General features: G+C 40.4%; 1 protein-coding gene and 1 non-coding gene across 2 annotated transcripts; one reads left to right on the forward strand and one right to left on the reverse strand.

Moving 5' to 3' along the window:
• Positions 1-206: 206 nt before the first annotated feature.
• LOC133802869 (small nucleolar RNA R71) lies at positions 207-312 on the reverse strand. The gene has a single exon (XR_009877616.1). It is a non-coding gene; the product is annotated as a small nucleolar RNA R71 (small nucleolar RNA).
• Positions 313-6,343: 6,031 nt separating this feature from the next.
• On the forward strand, positions 6,344-6,886 carry LOC133800298 (uncharacterized). The gene has a single exon (XM_062238254.1). It carries the CDS (start codon positions 6,344-6,346, stop codon positions 6,884-6,886), a length of 543 nt encoding a protein of 180 aa, XP_062094238.1.
• Positions 6,887-24,270: the final 17,384 nt, after the last annotated feature.

The raw sequence follows: 24,270 nt of genomic DNA on the forward strand, positions 1-24,270 counted from the left end.
CCACCTCCGTTCATTTTTGGAGGTGAGCGATTCTTTCAAGCTATAAGGAGTGAGTGAAGAGGCCCTAAAGTTGAAGTTGTTCCCATTCTCTTTGAGGGATCGAGCTAGAGCTTGGCTCAACATCTTTCCTCCCGACTCGGTGACTACATGGAATGAGTTGGCTGAAAAATTCTTGATGAAGTACTTTCCTCCTACCAAGAATGCCAAGTTTCGCAATGAAATCATGTCTTTTCAGCAGCTAGAAGATGGATCCTTTTGTGAAGCTTGGGAGAGATTTAAAGAATTGTTGAGGAAGTGCCCACACCACGGGATTCCACATTGTATACAAATGGAAACATTCTATAATGGGCTAAATTCTTCCACTTGCATGGTGTTGGATGCTTCAGCTAATGGGGCTATTCTCTCTAAGTCCTACAATGAAGCCTATGAGATTTTGGAAAGGATTGCTAGCAACAATTATCAATGGTCCAATGCTAGAGCCTCAACAATTCGAGAAGTAGCGGGTGTGCTTGAAGTGGATGCATTGACTACTTTGACCGCTTAAGTTTCATCAATGACTAACCTTCTCAAGAACATGAATTTGGGGGGAATGGCACAACCAACTGCTATGGGACAAGTTGCCAATGTGTCTTGTGTCTATTGTGGAGAGGGGCACACTTTTGAGAGTTGTCCTTCAAATCCCGCCTTAGTTTACTATGTGGGGAATCAAAATGCCAACTGTAACAACCCATATTCAAACTCTTACAATCCGAGGTGGAGGCAACATCCAAATTTCTCATTGGGGGGGGGGGGGGGGGTCAAGGAGCTAGTTCAAGTGGAGCACCAATGCAAGGCAAGCCAACATATCTGTAATGCCCCGAATTCTCCGTTATGGTTTAATGACGGGAATAGTAGGCCGGGAGGGCCATACTTGTTTAATTATGCCATTAAATGATAAAATGCATGTATATGTGGATTATACTATAATATGATGTTAAATGCATGCATGTGTGTCCATATTTTTAATTACAGGGGTGTGATGGTAATTTGGCCCGTTGAGGGTAAATTTTTTATTTGTATGCATGTCGGTGATATATTTTGAGACCACATTATAATGTGGGTTTGTTCGAGCCATTCGGCATGAGACGATCATGGTATGTTAATTATCGGTTTGGTCATAACAGGTTTAAGCTTGGGCTCGGGGTGAGTCTCGGGGTGACTTTAATGATTAGAGCGTTACCGGGTATTAGAGGGTAACGGGATATGAATTATTGGCATTTGAGATTATTGAGAATAGCGGGAATTGGAGAGCGTTAATTATGATTAACGAGATAGGTTGGAAAGGACAAATATGCCCTTGGGAGCCTTTAGAAACCCTTAAATGACCTAGGGGTATAATGGTCTTTTTACCCCTAGGATAGATATAAACCCCTTTATGCTGTAAGTTGATGAGAGAAACAGAGCAATTTCTTGAGCTTCCCGTACCTTCTCCTTCTTCCACTTTCTTTGTGATTTTTGGTGATCTTGTTGAGGATTCAAGCTTGGGAAGTAGACCTTGGGAGTTTGGGAGAGTGTTCCACCATTGAAGAAAATCACAACTTGAGTTTGAGGTAAGATTCCAGCCATTGGTATACTGGTATACTCTGTTTTGGTGTTAGTTTTTAGCTTGTGTTTTATGGTGGATTATTGGAATTGATGGAAGTTTTGATTGGGGTTTATCGTGGATTTTGCTAAGGGAGTGGTATAGATCAATTTTGGGGGTTGTATTAGAGGTTTGAGTGGTGTTTAAACTTGGTTTGAAGGGTTGGTTCCAAGAGAAAATGCAAGGGAAGAAAAACAGGGGTTTTGGCTGAACTGGAGGTTGCGCCGCGGCCCTTGGAGGATGCTGAGTTTGGGCGCCTCTGTTTGAGGGGCGGGCCGCGGCATGGCCAAGGAGGGCCGCTGTAATGCCCCAAATTTCCTAATAAGGTTTAGGACCTTGATTAGGAGGCCGGGAGGGCCATAATTGATTTATTATAGTATTTAATGATTATATGCATGTTTACGCGAATTATATTATTATATGATGGTGAATGCATGCATATGGGCTCATATGTTAATTATGAGGGTAATTTGGCCACTGAGGGCGTAATTGTATATTTTGGGTGCATGGTTGTGATTAATTAATATAGCCACATTATAAGGTGGATTGGTTCGAGCTAGTCGACATGAGACGATCATGAGATGTAAGTGTTCGGTCTAGTCATAACGGGTTTAAGTTCGGGGCTCGGGGTGAGTCGCGGGGTGAAATTAATGATTAGAGCATTACCGGGAATTAAAGGGTAATGGGATATGATTTATTGGTATTTGGGAATATTGAGAATAGCGGGGATCAGGAAGCGTTAATTATGATTAATGGGATAAGTGAAAAGTACCAATTTTACCCTTAGAATGGTTTGAGAAGCCTTTAATGACTTAAGGGTATTTTAGTCATTTGGAAGGATTTATATTATCCTTTAGTTGGCTGTAGAAGGTTATAGAAATAACAGAGCCAAAACAGGGGTTTTCATCTTCAACCCGTACACCATCCCTCACCATCTCTTCTTTGGTGTTCTTGAGGCCATCTTGGGGTTTTGAGCTTGGAAATCAAAGGTGGCAGCTAGGGAACTTGTTTCAACCATTAAAGGGGATTCAAAATCGTTTTTAAGGTGAGTTATGCTCTGTTTTCCTTTTGGTTTTCAACTTATGGTTTTTGATGTAGAAAGTGGGAATCAAGGGGAGTTTTTGTGTATGCTTGGTTGGGTTTTGATGAGGGGGAGTTATGGGTGACGTTTAGAGGTTTAATTGTGTGTTTGGAGAAGGTTTGGAACTAGTTTGAAGGCTTGGTTCTAAAGGAATATGCAGGGGAGGTCGAGCTGGTGCGTTGCTGATTTTTGGCTGACCTGGGTAATGAGCCGCGGCCTGGCTTTTTTGTGCCGCGGCCTAAGGTGGCTTTTGAGGCAGAAATGCCTCTGTCAGGGGGATGAGCCGTGGCATGGCTGTGGTGAGCCGCGGCCCATTAGGGTAGATTTGACCAAAATTGTGTTTTCAGCCTAGGGATGCTTACCATAGGCCTCGGGGTTGAACCTAGTACCCGGTTAAGTGGGGATTGATGTCCCGGAGGCTAGATATTGGTTTGGGAACTTATGTTGATCATTTTTATTGATGATACCTTATATTTGGTTATGACTAGGTGACCGCTAAAGGACTAAAGGTTGATCGTTCTCAAGGGTCGTTCTTTTAATCGTTCTAGCTCGACTTTGAGGTAAGAAAACTGCACCCTGTGTATATGAGACATGCATGGCTATTATGATGCATGTTGGTTGATTATTGAGTATGACATGCGTGGTTATTATTGATGCATGTCGGTTGATTATTATGTATGACATGCATGGCTATTCTTGATGCATGTTGGTTGACTATTAAACATGACATGCATGGCTGTTATTGGTGCATGTTGGATTGCTGGATATATTCAGTATGATGCATGAGAAACATGTGATTGGGACATGCTTTGTATGCTGGGTATGATATTGTTCAGAGCTTGAGCCTCTGTGGTTGTACATGGTCCTAATTGTATTGGTATCTGTTTAGTAAGCATGCTAAATACCTTGTTAATGCATATTGAACATGTGGTATATGATTAGTGGCATGACTTACTTGTGTATGGCACTGACTAGTCAGGGACCGACTCTAAAGTCGAGAATCATGCATTGAATGGCTCTATGACATTAATGCTAGACCGACCCTAGGGTCGAAGAACTTATAAGTGCTTGCCTGGTCTATGACCAGATGTTTATAGCCAATGTATATGACCCCGGTGACTGTTTGTCACATGGCTAGGGTACGCTGTCCATAGCATGCCTCTAGAGTCGGGAGGAAGGTTATGTTGGTGACCATTCACCATGCACCTGTCCTAATCAAACTTATGAAAGGATCACTTATCAGTTAAGCCCTGGTGACCCTATCGTCACATGGCTAGAGGGAGCGATGCTCATTATTGTGACTTTTGGCTATTGTCACCTATTTGCCTGGACTGATAGTCCTGAATGGTTATTATGATCGTTGTTGATATTATACCATGCTTTACTGTGTTTTCTTGCTGGGCTTCGGCTCACGGGTGCTACGTGGTGCAGGTAAAGGCAAGAGGAAGCTGGACCATCCTTGAGTTGAGGAGCTTAGGTGATGATGTGTACATATGCAATTGCTCGTCCTCCACGGCCGAGGTTTAAAGTGGAACTAGGGTTGAACCCTGTTTTGCCGCTTAGAACGGCCTGTTGTAAATATTTTCTGTAATAAACTCTGAAACTTTATTTTCGGGGTCCCAATATATATATTAGACGTTCTAGTGAAACGTTACATCCTAGCCAAGGTTTTTAATCCCTAAACTGCTAATCATACTTAGTTCACGATTTTGGCCAAATGACTCGATTAGCGAGTTTAGCACTGTTTACAAGGCACACCGTAACGGTCCCAGGAGTTGGGGCGTTATAGCCGCGGCCCTTAGTGGCTTTTTGGCCAGAAATGGCTTAAGGATGCAAGCCTTAGGCCTCGGGGTTGATCCTACTACCCGGTTTAGTAGTGTTTGATGTCTGGGAGGCTAGGTTTTGGTTTGGGAACCTTTTGTTATTCATTTTATTGATGGAATCCCATAATTGGTTATGACCAGGTAACCACTAAAGGACCAAAGGGTTGATTGTTCTCAATGGTCGTTCTTTTATTCATTCTAACTCGAACTAGAGGTAAGAAAACTGCACCCCAAACGTGACATGCATGGTTATTCATGAGGCATGTTGGTTCTATAAATGTGGACATGAATTGATTGTGGAATACTTAGCAAATGTTGCTCACTTGTGCATGGTACTGACTCATTAGTCAGATTTGGCAAAGGTGCTAGTATCAACTGTGAAGCTGTGACTTATTAGTCAGGTTCGGCAGTGGTACTGGGCACTGGTCACATTGTGCTGACTCATTAGTCAGGACGGCCTTAGCGTGATCTACGCAAGCCAACAAAGATTAGATCTAATTGACTCTCTGCATCGAATGACTCAAAGGGCATTAATGTTGGACTGACCTCAAGGTCGATGAATAATATAGGCGCTTGAAGGCTAGTGGCTTACCTAGCAGCCATTCTTCCACCTGAAATAGTGACTTGCTTGTCAGTCACTTAGTATGGTTTACCAGAACCTGTTGAAGGCCAGTGGCTTACCTAGCAGCCACTCTTCCATTTGAAATAGTGACATGTTTGTCAGTCACTCAGTATGGTTTATCAGGACCTCAAGTGATTTTCACTCACCTGTTTGAAAGCTTTGAGCTCAGTGTGATTATAATGATAATCATTTGATGATGTTTACATATAATGCTATGTTTTCTTGTTGGGCTTTGGATCATGGGTGCTATGTGGTGCAGGTAAAGGAAAAGAAAAGCTCACCCAGCCTTGAGTGGAGAGCTTAGGTGGTGATGTGTACATATGCGGCCGCTTGACCACCACGGCTAAGGAGTTCTCAGAGGAACTAGGGGGTTTACCCTATTTTTTCCGCTTAGGTCGGCGGGTTTATAATTTTGGAACAGTAATGACCTTTTTGAGTTGTAAATAACTTGTAAATGTTCTTGTGGGCCCGTGAACAGTTTTATGTATCAGTAAAACATATCCTTCCTTTTTTATTGGTTTTCACCTTAACCTGTTAATAACACTTAGAACACGTTTTTAACCAAAGGACTCAGGCAATGAGTAAAATTTCCGGTTCACCGTAACTGTTCTGGGGTAACTAGGGCATTACAATATCTGCTGGGGTTTTCTCAACAACCACCAAGAGTGCAACAACCTCCTCCACCTCAAGTATCTCAATCAAGCTCTTTGGAGAGTTTAATGAAAGAATATATGGCCAAGAATGATGTTGTGATTCAGAGCCAAGCAACCTCCTTGAGAAACCTTGAGATTCAAATGGGGCAATTGGCTAATGAATTGAGGAATAGGTCGCAAGGCACCTTGTCTAGTGACACCGAAAATCCAAGGAGGGATGGCAAAGAGCAGTGCAAAGTGGTGACTTTGAGGAATGGGAAAAATCTGGAGTTAAATGGGGAGAAAGATAAGCGAAAAAACGAGCCCACTTCAATCCAAATTGGTGAAGAGAAGAGTGAAAAGTCAGCAAGTTCAGTTGCTGAATTTACCTAGAATGCTATAGCATCCGTTCAACAATCTGCGGCCAAAAGGTGTTTGAGCAAGCCACCTCCACCATTTCCTCAAAGATTTCAAAAACAGCAACAAGATGGCCAATTCCGAAGGTTCTTAGATGTTTTGAAGCAACTCCATATCAATATACCACTAGTGGAGGCCTTGGAGAAAATGCCAAATTATATAAAGTTTTTAAAGGACATTTTGACTAAGAAAAGGAGACTTGGTGAGTTTGAAACGGTGGCCTTGACGGAAGGTGGTAGTGCTATATTGAAGAGTAAAATTCCTCCTAAATTGAAGGATTCAGGCAGCTTCACAATTCCTTGTTCTATTGGTGGTAGAGATGTTGGTAGAGCACTTTGTGACTTGGGGGCTAGTATCAATTTGATGCCCATGTCAATTTTCAAGAAGTTGGGGATTGGAGAAGCAAGACCAACCACAGTCACTTTGCAATTAGCGGATCGTTCTATGGCACACCCGGAAGGAAAAATTGAAGATGTACTCGTGCAAGTTGATAAATTCATTTTTCTGGCTGATTTCATCATCCTTGATTGTGAAGCGGATAGAGATGTTCCTATTATCTTGGGTAGGCCATTTCTAGCTACTGGGAGGACCTTGATTGACGTGGAAAAAGGGGAGCTCACAATGAGAGCTCAAGAAGAACAAGTAACTTTCAAGGTATTCAATCCTATACATTCTCTAGATGAAGTATGAGATTGTTTTGCCATCACTGTCAAGAACTCTAATATGGAGGAAGAGGTACCCACAAGGTATAGCAAGAAAGTGAGGATGAGGCTATCTCTTAAAGAATTTGAGAGCAACAATGAGCTAGGGGCAAGTATAAACAAGGCACCGTCTCATTTGCAAGAGCCACGTAGAAAGAAGAAAAAGAAGTGTGGTAGGAAAGCTCATTCCCAAAGGTTCGAAGTGGGGCAACGGGTGTATTTCTCTAATTCTAAAATGAACGCAAGTTCCAGACATCTAGCATCAAGTTTCTCTGATTCATTCTTGATAATTAAAGTCTTTCCTTGTGGTGCATTGGACTTGCGTGATGAAATTTCAGGAAGAAAGTTGAAGGTGAAGGGGAAAAAACTTAAGTTTGGGGGTGGCGAGGTTAAGCAAAACAAGACCTCGTCCATTTTGATGGATCCTTGAATAATGAAGTGAATAGAGCTGCTGTGATTAAAGATGAATCATGAGGGCAGCTAGTTGCATCTGCACATACTAAAAAAAAATTTGAAAAGTAAAAAAAAAAAACAAAAAGTTACTGAGGCATTTTGCATTTTATAAATATATATTTTGTTATTAATTTTGTTTTGTTTTAGTGCTTTTCTTCTTTTTAATTTTTAATTTTTTAGGTACAATGGAGGCACGGAAAAATCTGAATGTGGGTGAATTGGTGCAGTTTTGGGGTTACAGTTACTGATTTTCACAGTTTGGGGAAGTAGTTCAGTTTTGGCAAGCAAGTTTATATAATGTTCCAGGATGCTACAGCATGGAATTTAGCAAACATGCCTTTTTAATCAAGCACTTCAGAAGAATCTCCCCAAAACTGCACCTTTGTTTCCTGCCTTCCCCGAGCAGATTTTGGAGCCATGGGCTGCTGTTGAAGATAACGCAATGGACTCTCCTGCTGAGGAGTCCGATTAGTTGCAAGGGGGTTTCTTCGTTCTTTTACCTTTTGACTTTATTTTAAATAGTTTTATGTTTTTCTGTTTTCTGTCTTGTTTGATTTGTTCTGTTGTTGCTGTTTCTGTTCTTGTCAGTATGTTTTGGTTGTATTGAGAGGATTATGTTTGTTTAGTAGTGCTTAGCATAGGGCTCGATGATGATCACTTGCATCCATATTACTCCATCCTCATTGCCTTTTGTCATTGCATCTTGTGCGCTTTTCTTTGGTGTTAATAATGTTGCAAAGTGAATTGATTGTGTTGTTTTCAATATTGTGTGCATTTCCTTCTCACATATTTTCTTGATCCTCTAGAACTAATTAATGCCTTGTGAAAGTTTAAGTTTCTAGAATTGCTTAGTGTGGCCCTTGAGGCGAAATCCTAGATGACACTACACCATGGACATGATTTAGGCCATTTTTGGACGTTTGAGCCTTTCCAACTAACCCATTATATTTTTGTTCCTAGTCACCCCTTTTGAGCATAGTTGCCTATTTTCTTCTTCACCCATGATCATCTTCCCTAAAACACCTAATTCTTCATTTACCTCCCTAACCATCTCAATTTATTTAGGATATACATTTGAAAGTAGGTGAGCGGGGAGTGTGAGCACTTCAACTATTGTGGTGAGCCATTTCATGTTTCTTATTCTTAGTGGCCACATTGGGGACAATGTTGGGTTTGAGTTTGGGGGAGAGTGAATCTCATGTGATATTTCTCTTGCCTTGTGTATATATTTTGTCAATTAAAGTTTTTTTTAAAAAAAATCTGTATAAAGCAAAATATAAAGAGTGCATCCCCATTGAAAAAAAAAAAAACAGAGAAAGCAATTTCGAAAAAAAAAAAGGTTTTGAAACTAAGTTTGGGGGTGTAGCATCTTTGAAAAAAAAAAGTGAAGAAGTTGTGTTGAAGTTTTCTTTATTTCCTAGTTGTGTGGACTTAAATAATGGCAAGAGAAATATAAAAATGTCAATATTGTGGGTGAATCTTTGGGGAATTGTTTGTGAGCTTGTAATTGATCCTAGATAAATTGAGATGTTTAGGGTATTGTGAGCCAAAGATACTACCTTTTATCCTACCCTAACCTAAGCCAAACATTATAAGCTAGTTAAAGTCCTATTGATCTTGGGTGTAGTGTTAGTCTACATTAGTGGAGAGGGTCTCACTAAGTCAACATATGGAAGCAAGCATTAAGCTTTAGGATCGAGGTGTAAATTTTTTCTAGGGAATCAAGATTGTTTGGGAAGGTTTATGCACATTCTATTGGTGGGAACACTTGACATATGCATTTGTGGCATCATTAGCACTCAAGATTTGATTGAGAGCATTGGCAAGAGGCACACTCATCACTATCATCATCATATTCCACCATCATTTTAATAAATTTCTCAGAGCATTTCCTTTGCTAAGCTAAATCCTAAGAAAGCATATCCTCTTGAGTGTGTGTGTTGTTGTTGAGTCGGTTTTGTTGTGTGTCTTTTCTTTCTTTCTTTTTGAGTCATCACTTGAGGGCGAGCAATGTTTTAAGTTTGAGGGTGTGATAACTCTATGATATAGAGTTATTTATTTGACTTTTACACTTAATTATGCATAAAAAGAGTGATGATTTTGGTGTTTGTTTGTTAATTTTAAGTTGTTATCTATCTATATAATTAGTTGATCTAATATTGGAGTCTTACAATATTTTGGATTTAAATTGAAATTAAATAACTAATCTTGTTCTATTTTTCTGTGTAAAAAGGGAATCAAGCGATCCATGGAAGGATTGAAGAAGAAAAATTGGAAGTTTGGTTTGGAAGCAAAAGCTGAAACTTTCCAGATTGCTAAAATTCATGCTGCAGCATGCTGGAGCTCACTTGCTGACGTGGAAAATTAAAGGCAGCTGTGTCATTTCCTTTTGATTCGTGGCCAGGTGGCATGGGTCCATAAATGGCACCAGCTGGAGTTATTTTGGGCAGAAAAGTGGTCCAATTTAGTGGGCCTAAGTGGAGGAAAATAAGGTGGGCTTTCTAATTGGAGACATGATGTTTGTACCCTAATTTGGGAAAAAAAGGAGAGTACCAGCCGTATCACCTTAGAGCAGCCATTGACGGACTATCATCAGAAAAAGTACAGAAAAACAGAGAGAAAAAAGAGAAGTACAATTGTTGAAGGGGAATGAGAAGGACAAGGAGGATTCACACACAAACTATATCGGATTTGTCCCATTTACTCTTCTTCTTTAATTTTTGTATTTCCTAATTTAGAATAGCTATTTTAGAACTCATGGATATCAATTTTCCATTTCAGATTTTGGATACTAATTTAGCTATGAGCGAAGCTTTTTGAGACTTGAATGGTTAAAGAACCCTATGTCATAGTTATTAAAGTTTAAATGCATATTTACGTAAATTCACCATTGTTCATTCAAGTATTGTTCATGATTATTGTTTGTTGTTGTTTGGCCAACAATGGCAGATTATTAAGCTAGATTTAATTCTGGAAAGGTTGAATGTAGTAGTTTGTACTTGAATGATGCAAGAGCATAACCATTGTTAGGTTGTACTTAGTGAGTAGAATAGGAATATTTTACTTACCTTGCATAACTTTTGAGAATTGGTGCTGTTATTTGTGTTCTTAAGTCTGATTTGATATAGGAATATATTTAATTGGATGGCAGAACTATATTCACGAGTTTTGGAAAAATCTGGTGAGCACATTGGGAATTCTAGTTAACTCTGGTGCGATTTGCTAAATTTAATGCTATAGCATTTTGGGCAGTTTTTGACATTGGGGGATTTAGCTATTCAAGTCCAATTTTTCCATTGATAATTATTCTTGCTGTTATTTCTCTAGAAATTGTGGTTAATTTTAAACATATTTTAATTTATTTCATTTTATTTTAGTTTCAACAACCACTCAATTCAGTTTCTTAAATTTCTAAGTTGCAATTAATTGGTGTTTACATTGAACTTTTTAATACCAATCCCTATGGAGACGATTCACTTATCATTATATTAATTGTGTTAGACTGTGTACACTTGCACATATAATTTTCACAACACCACCCTCTCTGATTTTGGACACTTCCAAATGTCCTAAAAATGCTCTAAATGCTACCAAACTTTTTGGGAACCCTTAGATACTCTCATGCATCACTTTGGACCCAAAATTGCATTTTATAAGTGCCTACAATTGAAGCTAAAATTTTACATCTTCATTATGTGAATTTTACTAAGTGTTTATACCTTGCTTGTATTTTAACACTTATCAAGCGAGCCAGGGTCAGCTAGATAAACAGAGGGCTTGCCCTAAGGGCGCCAACCCTGAACATTTGTATTACTGATTGAGATGTATGCTTGAGAATATATGTTTACCATTGTTTAGCTTAATGCTCGTACTCTATTGAATAATTGAACTGGTTGGATTAAGGCTGATTAATTGCTAATGTTGCTCTATGTGTTTACTGTTTATGGTTTTCTTGCTGGGCCTTGGCTCACGGGTGCTACGTGGTGCAGGTAAAGGCAAAGGGAAACTGTGATAGGTAGAATACCGTGATCCGCAGGGGGAAAGACTGGGTAAAAAGTTGTGCAATCCTGTTAGATAAAAATGTTTTGCCTCAATGGAAATTGATAATAATATTACAACTCTATGCAAAATATTACAATAGACAAGGATTGATTAAATAAAGTGTTACAACTCTATAACTGAAAATACAAATAAAAGGAGAAGGGGATGTAAGATGATATAAATAGAAAGTACAACTCTATTACAAAAAGATACAACTAAACTAGAAGTGTTTGAACAAAGGAAATAAAAGAATTACAACTCTTAAACAAAAGTACAAGTAAATAGAATAAGAAGAAAAGAAGAAAGAGCAATAAAAGAGAATGTGCTGTTTTTCCAAACGGTTCCAAACCCTCCCAAATGATTTTGTAACTCCCAAAACACATTATTGGGGTTAAAATCATATCTCTAACAGCCATATCACATATGGCTTTATGAAATTCATCTCAATATTGTGTAACAACAATTTTACACAATAAGGGTAATATTTGGAAGTTACAAATTTGGAACACCAAATATGTTACATTATTTGGATATATCTCATATATCTAAATATTGTAACTCTCTATTATATGTTACAATATGTGACACACTTTGTCACATTTATTTAATCTAAGACATTATATTATAATATAATATAATATTACATTATATTATAAAATAATATAACACTCCCCCACTAGATTAAATAGTTATATATTGTAACACTTATTTAATCAATCATTATATTTTGAAATATAACATATTCCCCACTTGATTAAATAAGAACTCTCTCTTATAGGAGTCAATGCATTAGTGCATAAAGCAAAGTGTTTTTCAACTTGAACTTTACTATAGTGTAATTATCACAAATTTGTCGAAAATTAGGTTGCACTAGGCATTGAACCATCTTTTCATGATGACAAATCGGTGATAACACACACACCTTTGCGATGTTCACTTGAGACCTCTATGTCTCGCTTTGCACCGTTAATGGCTATGTGCACTTTCCATTCATGGATGTTCTTGAGAATACTCCCAATTCTCATGAGAGGCGGCACCACCCCTAGGTCCATATAGGTAGAATTCTTACGGTATTTTGTTACCAAAAATACTTGTCTTAACAAGACCGAATTCTATTAAAAAACCTTTCGGTTTTAACCCTCAACTTGGTAACACACAAGTACTCAATATCTCAGATGGGACTTGTTTTGAGTACAACTAGTATTCACTTGATTGACTTGTTATTACCTATTGAACCTAACGCTAGTTGAATAACTAGTGTTAAGATAGGTTACCATCAATCGTGAATCTCTTTAGGGAGTTTAAGTCCCATCCCTCGAGATGATGCAACCACTAAATCCCTCGTTAGTGGCTTAGTGAAAGGATTTGCCAGATTTTCACTTGTTCTCACATAGGATATTGAGATGACTCCTTTTTGAATCAATTCTCTTACATATCCATGTCTTAGACTAATATGTCTAGACTTCCCATTATACACTCCGCTGTATGCTCTAGCCAAAGTCGCTTGGCTATCACAATGTATCGATATAGTAGATACATTGTCTTTGATTAGGGGAATCTCTATCAACAGATCCCTTAACCATTCAGCCTCTTTGCCGGTAGCAGCTAGAGCTATAAACTCTGCTTCCATAGTGGAATGAGATATACAGGTTTGTTTCTTGGAACCCCAAGAAATTGCACCTCCACCAAGTGTAAATACCCAATCAGTTGTGGACAAGTTGTCCCCAAGATTGGATATCCAACTTGCATCTGTATATCCTTCTAATATCGAAGGAAATTTGGAGTAGTGAAGGCTTAGTCCTTTGGTTTTCTTGAGATAACCTAGGACTCTTCCAATTGCCTTCCAGTGATCCACACTTGGATTACTTGTAAACCTACTAAGTTTACTTACCGCAAATGCTATATCAGGTCTAGTACACTGGGCAGCGTACATTAGACTCCCTATAGCACTAGCGTACTCCAATTGAGCCACCGCTCTTCCTTCATTCTTCTCTAGTTTTACACTATGATCGAATGGAGTATTGGCATCTTTAACCTTGAGATGGTTAAATTTGTTCAATACTTTCTCAACATAATGGGCTTGCCCTAACGCAAAATTCCCACTATGTTTCTTTACTTTGATACTGAGTATGGTATCAACTTCTCCAAGATCTTTCATCTTGAAGGTTGATGATAGAAACCTCTTCGTTTCTTCTATCCCTTTCATGCTATTACTTAGAATAAACATGTCATCCACATATAAGCAAACAATGATCATATATCCCTTACAAGTTTTGGAATACAAACACTTGTCTCCATTGTTATGTCTAAACCCATTAGACATGATGGCTTGATCAAATTTCTCATGCCATTGCTTAGGAGCTTGTTTCAATCCATATAAGGATTTTACAAGTCTACAAACGTTATGTTCATATTTTGGTAGGACAAACCCTTCGGGTTGTTCCATATAGACCTCCTCATTGAGGTCACCATTAAGGAATGCCGTTTTGACATCCATTTGATGAACATACAAGTTGTGTATAGAAGCTAAATACCCACTTACACCCAATCAGCTTAGACCCAGGTGGGAGGTCTACCAATTCCCAAGTGTTATTGGAAAGAATGGAATTCATCTCATCATTGATGGCTTCTTTCCAAAATGCACTATCTCTCGATTGCATAGCTTCTCTATAAGTCTTAGGATCATCCTCAACGAGAAGTACAATAGGAATTTTCCTAATGACTTCCTCTCTATTTCCTTCTACCATGTAGAATGAAATTCGTTGAGAATCTATCTCATCCACTACTAGACTTTTATGATTTTTAAGCCTTTGACTTCTTCTAGGTTCAAAGGGTTGCTTTACATCCTTTTGAGAATTCTCCTCTTGAGAATCAACTTTGGATGTAGAAGCTTGAGAATTGTTCTCATATAACAAATTCTCCTTTAGAGATGTTGAAGCTTGAGAATTGTTGTCACATAACATATTCTCAAAGAATTCAACTTCTCTAGATTCAATCATAATATTAGACTCTAAGTCTAATAGCCTATAAGCTTTACTATTGTTGGCATAACCAACAAAAGCACACTTTATGGCTCTTGAACCTAACTTTGTTCTATTAGGTTCATTTTTCTTGCAATATGCAAGATACCCCCACACTTTGAAGTACCCTATGTTGGGTTTTCTTCCTTTCCATAACTCATATGGAGATATCTCATTTTTCTTCATCGGTATTCGATTAAGAATGTGACAAGCGGTTAAAAGCGCTTCACCCCATAAGTTGAAGTTCAACTTAGAATTTATCATCTCTAGATAAGTCCTATTTTTCCTTTCGGCAACACCATTGTGTTGTGGTGTATAAGGTGCAGTGCACTCATGAATTATACCATTTTCTTCACAAAATATATTGAATTTATTAGAGAATTACTCTCCTCCTCTATCACTTCTTAGCACCTTAATCTTTTTATTTAGTTGATTTTCAACTTCTAATTTATACAATTTAAAAGCATCAAACGTTTCATCTTTATGCTTTAAAAGAAACACATAGGTATATCTACTAAAATCATCTATAAAAGTAAGAAAATACCTTTTACCACCTCTAGTTAAAACACCATTTAATTCACAAAGATCACTATGGATTAAATCTAGTAAATTAGATGATCTTTCTACACTAGGAAATGGTTTCTTAATCATTTTCGCCTTAACACATGTTTCACATTTACCATAGTTTTTAATATTTCATGCAATCATACCACATTTTACTACTTTTTTCATGGTAGAAAAACCTATATGCGATAGTCTAAGATACCACAAAAATAAAGAATCATACTCAACAATATAGGCGGAATTAGCATTTTTATTGATAACATTGAAAGTTACATCATTGGTGCACAATTTAACCATTCCCTCACAAGAGTACCCTTTTCCCAAGAATACATTTGATTTGGTAAGTATAAGTTTACCGGATTCAAAAACGGCTTTAATGCCGGGCTTGCCAAGCAAATCACCACTTACCAAGTTTCTACTCAGTTCGGGAACATAAGGTACATTCACTAATGTAACTTTCTTGCCGGAGGTGAAGTAGACATCAATAGTACCTTTGCCAAGTACCTTTGATTTGCCCTCATTGCCCATTTGTATCTCATGGTTTCCCTTTGACTCTTCAAAGGTCTTGCACAATGATTTATCATAGGTGACATGGACGGTGGCACATGTATCATAACACCACCCTTTCACCTTGCCTTGGACCGCATTCACCTCACTAAGGGTAGCAACTATATTTTCCTCTTGAGTTGCGTTCACCTTAGGTCCTTGTTGGTCTTTTCTATGCCTACACTCTCTAGCATAGTGACCCTTTTTCCCACACACAAAGCAAGGACCTTGTAACGACCCAAATTCGCTAATAAGGCTTAAGGGCCTTGATTAGTGTGTAGGGAGGGCATAAATGGGATTAGAGTGAATAGTATTTATTTGGATGTGATATTATGTGATTGATAGTGCTTAAATGATATTATATGACAATTGATGATATTATGTGATAATATGAAATAAATATGTTGTATATGTGAGAACCGCATTATTATGTGGATAACTCTGTAGTCAGCGACTCGAGGCGATCCTAGGGCTAGATAGCGGGAAAAGTCACAACGGGGCATTATAATTGACTTTGGACAAGTTAGGAGTATTTTAGGTAACAGATAGTGATTTGGACTATCGGATTATGAAAATAAATAATTGGAGATATATTTGAGGTTAGGATGTCTAGGTGGGATTATTGGGGGATTTTACTGTTTTGCCCTTGGGGACGTTTTCGGCACCCCGAGCTTTGGGATTAGTCTAATAACCTAAGGATATACTTGGAAGACTTAGAAAACACTAGACATAAATTAGACCGACTCTTCCTCAGTATTCTCTCTCTCCTCTCTCCTAAGGAAGGAAAACACTGAAATTTGAGGAGGAACTGCCGGAATTAAGCTGAATCTTTGAGAATTGAAGGGAATAATCTGGAGGATTAGCTCAGGAACTGATCAAGGATTGAAGTAGAGCCAAGGTAAGCTTTGAATTTTCGTTTCTATGGTTGGGAATTTTGAGAAAATGGCTGAGTTTTTAATGGTTGTGGTTTTGGTATTCAAGGTTGGATTTGAGGCTGGAATATTTGAAGTTAGGTCAGGGAACTCTTGGAGAAGTGATTCTGCAGCAGAGGTAAGCTTTAATCCAAGGTTTGATGGTTGAATCTTAGAGATACCATGGTTGGGTTTTGTGTTTTTAAATTAGGAAGTCTCAGTAATTGAAATGGGTCTTTGATGGGTTTCTAGCCTAGAATTCAGCTGGGTTGAGTTGTTGGAATCTTGGGGGAAGTCTTTGGATAATTGAGTTGTGGATTTCGGGTGGTTTTGAGTAAGTTTGCATGAGGTTTGGGAGTTAAAAATGGTGGTTTTTTCGGGTTCGAAGGGGACGGGCCGCGGCATAGTTCTCGGTGAGCCGCGACCCTTCGAAGCTGATGTATGCCGAGGAAGGAAGGTGGGCCGCGACATGGTCCAAGCAATGCCGCGACCCTTACCTGTTTTTGTGCATTAAGTGGGTTCTGTTTGGGGCCATACCGCGGCATGGATGGCCTATGCCGGGGCCCTTAAGGGATTTTGGGATTTTGAGATTTTAGGCTTGGGAATTTAACCTAGGGTGCTCGGGATTGAATCTTTTACCATATTTGGTGAATTTCAATGTTCCGAGGACTAGAACTTGGTTTAGAAACTCATTTAAGATTGTTAATGGTATCCTTCATCATGGTTGTGACTAGGTGCTAAGATAGGGCTCGGGGATCGAATCGCGCTCAAGGAGTATCGCCCGTAACTAATTCATCTAGAAGCCAAAGGTAAGAAAACTACACCCGATTGAATATTTGAACGGGACTAAGTGCTCCCTGATATATATGATTGAAAGAATGGTATTATGCCATGTAAATTGTAAACCAACGGCCTAAGTGTGCCACGGTTAACTTGTGCAATTGGCACGACTCGGACACTGGTATCCGAGGATAGCTTATTATGCACTGAGCTCGGTTTAAGCGGGCCGGAGTCAGTGGGTTAAACAGAGGGCGCGACCTAAGGTGTCGGCCCTAGTATTTGTGTTAGTTGATTGTTATATTTGGCTATGATTGTGATTAGTGAGATTGTTAAATATTCTAAGTATAAATGAGGTTATTTGTACCTTGAGGTATGCTTATATGCTATGGATTGAACATCTGAACATGCTTACTAGAATACTTGTTTGATAATATTGTTTATGCTGTGTATGTTGTTTTCTTGCTGGGCCTTGGCTCACGGGTGCTGCGTGGTGCAGGTAAAGGCAATGGCAAGATTGATCAGCTCTGACTGGAGAGCTCTGCAGGGTGAATGTGCATGTCAGGCCGCTCAACCGCCACGGTTGAGGAGATTACAGGGACGAGAGGATCAGAACCTTGTATTTTTCCTTAGTATGGCTAGTGTTCACTCTTAGCTGTTGAATTTTTGTAAATTGGCTTTTAAACTTTGCACTTCTGGGGATCCTTTCTATAAATTGTTTATAACTTATAAAATGTATCTTTTGAGGCCAAAATGTCTTTTAGCCCTAGAACACTTTAACTAATGACACGTTTTGATTAAACGACTTGATTAGCAAGTCTCACACCTTTATAAATACACAGTGTAGCGGTCTTGGCTATCCAGGGCGTTACAACTTGGAATCAGAGCATTCTAGGTTTAAGGGTTCCTGAAGACTGGCTGGACATGTACATTCGCTGCTAGAGACAAGCTCAAATCAGGGTTCCGTAATGTGTATATGTGTTTATGTGCTTATGTGCCTGAAATGAGTTATGAATGCTGTTGTTTTTTGGATTTATAGGAAGCATGTGATACTGATAGGGCCTGGCCCTTGACTGTTGTGTGAGAATATTGAGCCATGTTTATTAGCATCACCGTGCATGTAGATGCATATTTGGTTGATTAATTGTATCTTGTGCATGGATGAATGCCTGTCCCATAGTTATTGTGTAATGAGATTGGAGGCGTGCTTATTAGCAGCCAGTGCATGAGAATGGATGCTTACATGTGGATTGTTTGTGGTTGGTTATATTCTATTGGTGGATCTTGGAGAAGTTTTACCCTGTCATCATGGTCTGACTGCCGAGTTGTTATTTGCAGATTGACTTGGATAGCTATGCGTCCAAGAAAATCTACATGACTAGCCGGCACTAGGTCTGGGACTAGGGGTGATGATCAGGGCCAAACCCCTCCGCCAGTGCCTGAGAACTGGCAGCAATTAATGGCTGAGATGCAGGCTCGATTACAGAGTCAAGACGAGCAGATCTGTATTCTGCAACAGCAGGCTCCATCAGGGAGTGCTGCCCCTATTGTACCACCTGCAGTGGTACCAGTTATGCAGGCAGGGGAGGTTGGTAACATATGGGAGCCGTTGTATGAGCGGTTCAGGAAGCAGCAACCCCCAATCTTTGAGGGTGGACCAGATCCACTGAAAGCTGAGCAGTGGCTAACTATGATTACCGTAATTCTGGATTTCATGAGGATAGAGGGGCATGATAGGGTGGCCTGTGCCACATATATGCTGAGAGAGGATGCCCGTATCTGGTGGGAAGTGGCATCGCAGACTAGGGATGTGACTACATTGAGTTGGGAAGGTTTCAAAGATCTATTCAGTCAGAAATATTACAATGTTGCTATCAGAGCAGCGAAAGTGAACGAGTTTGTGAGTCTGGTTCAGGGCAATATGACTGTTACCGAATATGCCTTGAAATTTGATAGACTTGCGAAGTTCGTACCAGACCTTGTGCCTACTGATGCTACTAGGCAAGATCGATTCATTAGAGGGCTTAATGCTATGATAGCCCGGGATGTCAGGATCACAACGGTACCTGGAGGAACAACTTATGCCCAGGCCGTTGAGAAGGCTCTTACCGCTGGGGAAGCGGAGAACAAGATATGGAGGGATAGTGCAGCGAGAAGGGAGGGCCGTAGGGCGGTGCTTCCATATTCTGAATCTGGTAGGGGTGGAGGCCCCAGTGACCACAAGAGGAAGACTCCTGACACCTCAACCGCTCCTGGTCCTGACAGGAGGGGTCGTGGTGGTCAGGGTGGCCGTCAGAGTGGTGGTGAGGCATGGCGGACCTATCCAGAGTGCCCGAGATGTAGAAGACGCCATCTGGGCGAGTGTCGGGCCAAGGCTTGTTTCACATGCAGTACAGTGGGGCATCTCAGGAAAGACTGCCCAATAGTGAAGAAAGACGAAGCAGGAAAGGTGGATAGCTTGACTCCAGCTCGAGTATTCACTTTGACACAGGCTGAGGCCGAGGCTAGTCCCTCGGTAGTGTCAGGTCAGCTTTCTAGCGCTGGCACTCCTTTTACAGTATTGATTGATTCTGGTGCTACACATTCTTTTGTTTTTAGTAAAGTGATAGATAGATTGTGTAGACCTAGTGAGTATCGGACTGCAGGGTTTGGGACTTTACTGTCTACTGGGGAACTGGTAATTTCTAGGAGATGGATTAGGTGTAACGCCCTACTTCCTTAGAGCCGTTACTAAGTGAGTTTTTAAGACAAAACAGTGTGCAATGAACTCGCTAACCGAGGTTTTGAAACAAAAGTGTGACTAATTAAAAGTTAAGGCTGTAATCTTTGAAAATGCGTCGTTTCATTAAAACTTCTATTATTAAACATTTGGGATCCCAAAATAAGGTTTGAAAACTAATTACATTTTTGAAATAAGGTTACAGTTAAGAAATCATAAAATCATAGATTATTACAACCATTTTCGAATAAACCCCCAACCAAAGCAGTCGGGCAGGCCGAACATGTACGCGTCGCTTCACGCTCTCCGTACTCATGGTTGGTTGACTCAGTCATTGCCCTTACCTGCAACACAGAGCACCCGTGAGCCGAAGCCCAGCAAGAAAACTCATGCAGAACATAACATATGCAATTTATACAGTTTATCATAACAGATAATCCACACATAAACAAGTCAACCATTAGACTAAGCAAACACGACCATGCCGTCCCCGAAGCCTTACCGAAGCCTGGGGTCTCGGTCTTCACCGCAGGATCTCACACGTATCCTGTGGGTCCCGGGCCCTGCCCTGACCATAGCATCCCATGTGCTAGGTGTTACTTCCGGCGCCGCTGCCGTTCTCGGCCTTGCCGCCCTCGGCCATAGCCGTTCAATTCACTATAATCATATATAGCATAAATCAAACAACATTCAAACAAATATCAATTCATTTAAATCTGCATCCTAACATGTAATGCAATATAGGGCCATGCCCGGCAATCATTTCATCATACAACATGCAATATAGGGCCATGCCCCGCAATCACACTATGGGCCCATGCCCTATCCTACGGGTGTTATAGTTTTCTTACCTTAATTCCAAATGCTTTAAATAGAAAAAATGACGGCCCCCGAGCACGATCCACTTCCCGAGCTCTAGCTTAACACCTAGTCACAACCAAGATAATGGATACCAATAAGATAAATCTCAAATGATTTTCTAAACCAAGTTCTAGTCCCCGGAACATTGAACTTCACCAAAAATATAAAAAGATTCAATCCCGAGCACCCGTGGTTAAACTCCCAAGCCTAAATTCTCAAAATCCCAAAATTCCTTAAGCGCCGCGGCATGGCCTAACCATGCCGCGGCATGGCCCCCAAACAGGGCCACAAAATGCCCAGAAACAGGTAAGGGCCGCGGCCCTACAAGGACCATGCCGCGGCCCGCCCTCCATCCTCAGCGCATCATAGCCTTCAAGGGCCGCGGCCCGACCCTTCGAACCCAGAAAACCCACCATTTTCAAGCTTAAAACCTCACCTTAAGCCATCCCAAAGCTCCCAATTCAAAACCAATTAATAATCATAACATTAGGATGGTTTAAACAACACAATTCCACCAAAAATCCAACCTAACACTCACCAAAATCCCAATTCCAAATTTCTAAAATTTCAAACCTAAAACTCAAAACCAACCATGGAATTCTCAATTTCAACCATCAAACTTTAATTTAAACCTTACCTCAGTTGTAGAATCGTTTCCCAAAGGATCCCATGACCTATCTTTAAAGTTTCAAGCCTCAAACTCCACCTTGAATATCAAAATCCATAAACATTCACAACCCAACAAAATCTCAGAATTTAACTTGAGAAAAAGAATTAATTGCTTACCTTTACCCTGATTTGTTCTTGATTAACTCTTGAGCTAAACCTCCAAATCCCACCATCAATTTTTAGAAATTCAAGCTTGATTTCTCCTAAGATTTCTGTGGATTTCATGAAAGAAAGAGGAAAGAAAGAAGAAGAGGAGAGGGTGGAGGCTGGGTCGGTTTCTCTAAGTCTCCAAATGGTTATTTGTTTTGTTTTTATAACTTAAGCTGGTTACCTCAAGGTTCGGGGTACCAAAATATCCCTGAGGAAAAAATGGTAAAATCCCCCAGTATTCCCGCCTAGGCATCCTAACCTCAAATATATCTCAAATTATTTATTTTCATAACCCAATATCAAAATACTCTTTGACTTGCCCAAAGTCAATTATAATGCCCCGTTGTGACTTTTCCCCGCAATCCAGCTCTAGGATCGCCTCATGCCGAAAGTTACCAATCACGGATATACCCACATACCACTGTGGTCTCAACAATCGTCACATATTAATACAGTTATGCCCAACATGGCCAAAATTACAATTATGCCCTTCTAACACAATCCGGGCCTACATGCATACTAATATACATAGTCATGCATCTCAAATAATCAAATAGTCACATAACACGCTTTAAATTATAACCATGCATTTAACTCATAAAATCACACATAAATCCCAACACGCCATCCTGGCACACTAATCAAGGCCCTTAAGCCTTATTAGTGAATTCGGGTCGTTACATTAGGGCACTGCCAGTGATGGTTGATAGTAGGGAACTCTCAGTAGATCTGATTGAGTTAGATTTGGAGGATTTTGATATGATTCTGGGGATGGACTGGTTGGCCAGATATGGAGCTACGATTAATTGCAGGAAGAAGATGGTTACTTTTGAGCCTGAGGGCGAGGACCCTTTTGTCTTTGTGGGTGCGGTGTCTGGACCCCGCGTGCCCATGATTTCAACATTGAGAGCCAGAGACTTGCTGCAGGGGGGATGCATAGGTTTTCTGGCCAATGTGGTGGATACCACTAGGGTCATGCTGGCAGAGCCGGGAGAGACCAAATTGGTGTGTGAATTCTTAGACGTATTTCCTGAGGATTTACCAGGGTTGCCGCCACGCAGGGAGATTCAGTTTGAGATTGAGTTAGCGCTAGGGATAGAACCGGTATCCAGGACACCGTATAGAATGGCACCAGCAGAACTGAAAGAGTTAAAGATACAGTTGCAGGATCTTCTGGATTTGGGATTCATCAGGCCTAGTTATTCTCCATGGGGCGCTCCAGTGTTGTTTGTGAAGAAGAAGGATGGGACCTTGAGGATGTGTATAGATTATAGAGAATTGAACAAGTTAACTATCAAGAATAAGTATCCCCTACCAAGGATTGATGACTTGTTCGATCAGCTGCAGGGAAAGACTGTATTCTCAAAGATTGATCTTCGATTTGGTTATCACCAGCTAAGGATCAAAGATGAGGACATACCGAAGACAGCCTTTTGGACACGGTATGGGCATTATGAGTTCTTGGTCATGTCTTTTGGTCTGACCAATGCCCCAATAGCTTTTATGGATTTAATGAACAGGGTGTTCAAGGACTTCTTGGATCAGTTCGTCATTGTCTTCATCGACGACATCTTGTTTTATTCCAGTTCAGAGGCAGAGCTTGAGTAGCATCTCCGACAGGTTCTACAGAGGTTGAGGGAGCATCAGTTGTACGCCAAGTTTAACAAGTGTGAGTTTTGGCTGCCAGAGGTGACCTTTCTTGGGCATATAGTTGGGGTAGAAGGGATTAAAGTGGATCCGTCCAAGATAAAAGTAGTACGGGATTGGCCGAGGCCAAGGAACGCCTCGGAGGTTCGAAGTTTCCTTGGATTGGCTGGTTACTACAGACGGTTCATAGAGGGCTTCTCAAATATTTCTTCATCGATGACAGAGTTGACAAGAAAGAATTAGAAGTTTATTTGGTGAGAGAAGTGTGAGAACAGTTTTCAAGAGTTGAAGCGACGACTTATTTCTGCGCCTGTGTTGAGTCTTCCTTCGGAGGAAGGAAAGTTTGTGGTCTATTGTGATGCATCGAGGATGGGTTTAGGCTGTGTGCTCATGCAGAATGAGAAAGTCATAGCCTATGCATCTCGGCAGCTGAAGGAGTATGAACAGCGGTATCCGAATCATGATTTGGAATTAGCAGCAGTGGTGTTCGCACTGAAGGTGTGGTGTCATTATTTGTATGGGGAGAAGTGCGAGATATACACTGATCATAAAAGTTTGAAGTATTTCTTTACTCAGAAGGATCTGAACATGAGGTAGAGGCATTGGTTGGAGTTGGTTAAGGATTATGACTGTGATATTCTTTATCACCCTGGGAAGGCCAATGTGGTGGCAGATGCGTTGAGTAGGAGGGGCCCAGGACAGTTTTATAGTTCCACTCAAATCTCGAGGGAGTTAGCCGATGAGATGGTCAGGGCAAAGATAAAACTGGTGGTAGGACAGTTAGCCAATATTACCTTGTAGTCGACCCTGTTAGAGCGGGTCAAGGAGGGACAGTTAGTGGATGCGCAGTTGCAAGAGGTTAGACAGCATGTCTTGGCGGGGACAGCTAAGGATTATTCTATTTCTTAGACAGGTTTGCTCCGTTATCAGGGACATATTTGTGTTCCGGCAGATGAGGGGATCAAACGAGAGATACTGGATAAGTCTCACACTACACCGTACTTGCTTCATTCGG

Source organism: Humulus lupulus, chromosome 9 (genome assembly GCF_963169125.1).
Source record: "Humulus lupulus chromosome 9, drHumLupu1.1, whole genome shotgun sequence".
Classification (NCBI taxonomy): domain Eukaryota; kingdom Viridiplantae; phylum Streptophyta; class Magnoliopsida; order Rosales; family Cannabaceae; genus Humulus; species Humulus lupulus.

Bases quoted from the DNA above. Each gene is read 5' to 3' on its own strand.
- LOC133800298 (XM_062238254.1), top strand. From the start codon at position 6,344: ATGCCAAATTATATAAAGTTTTTAAAGGACATTTTGACTAAGAAAAGG.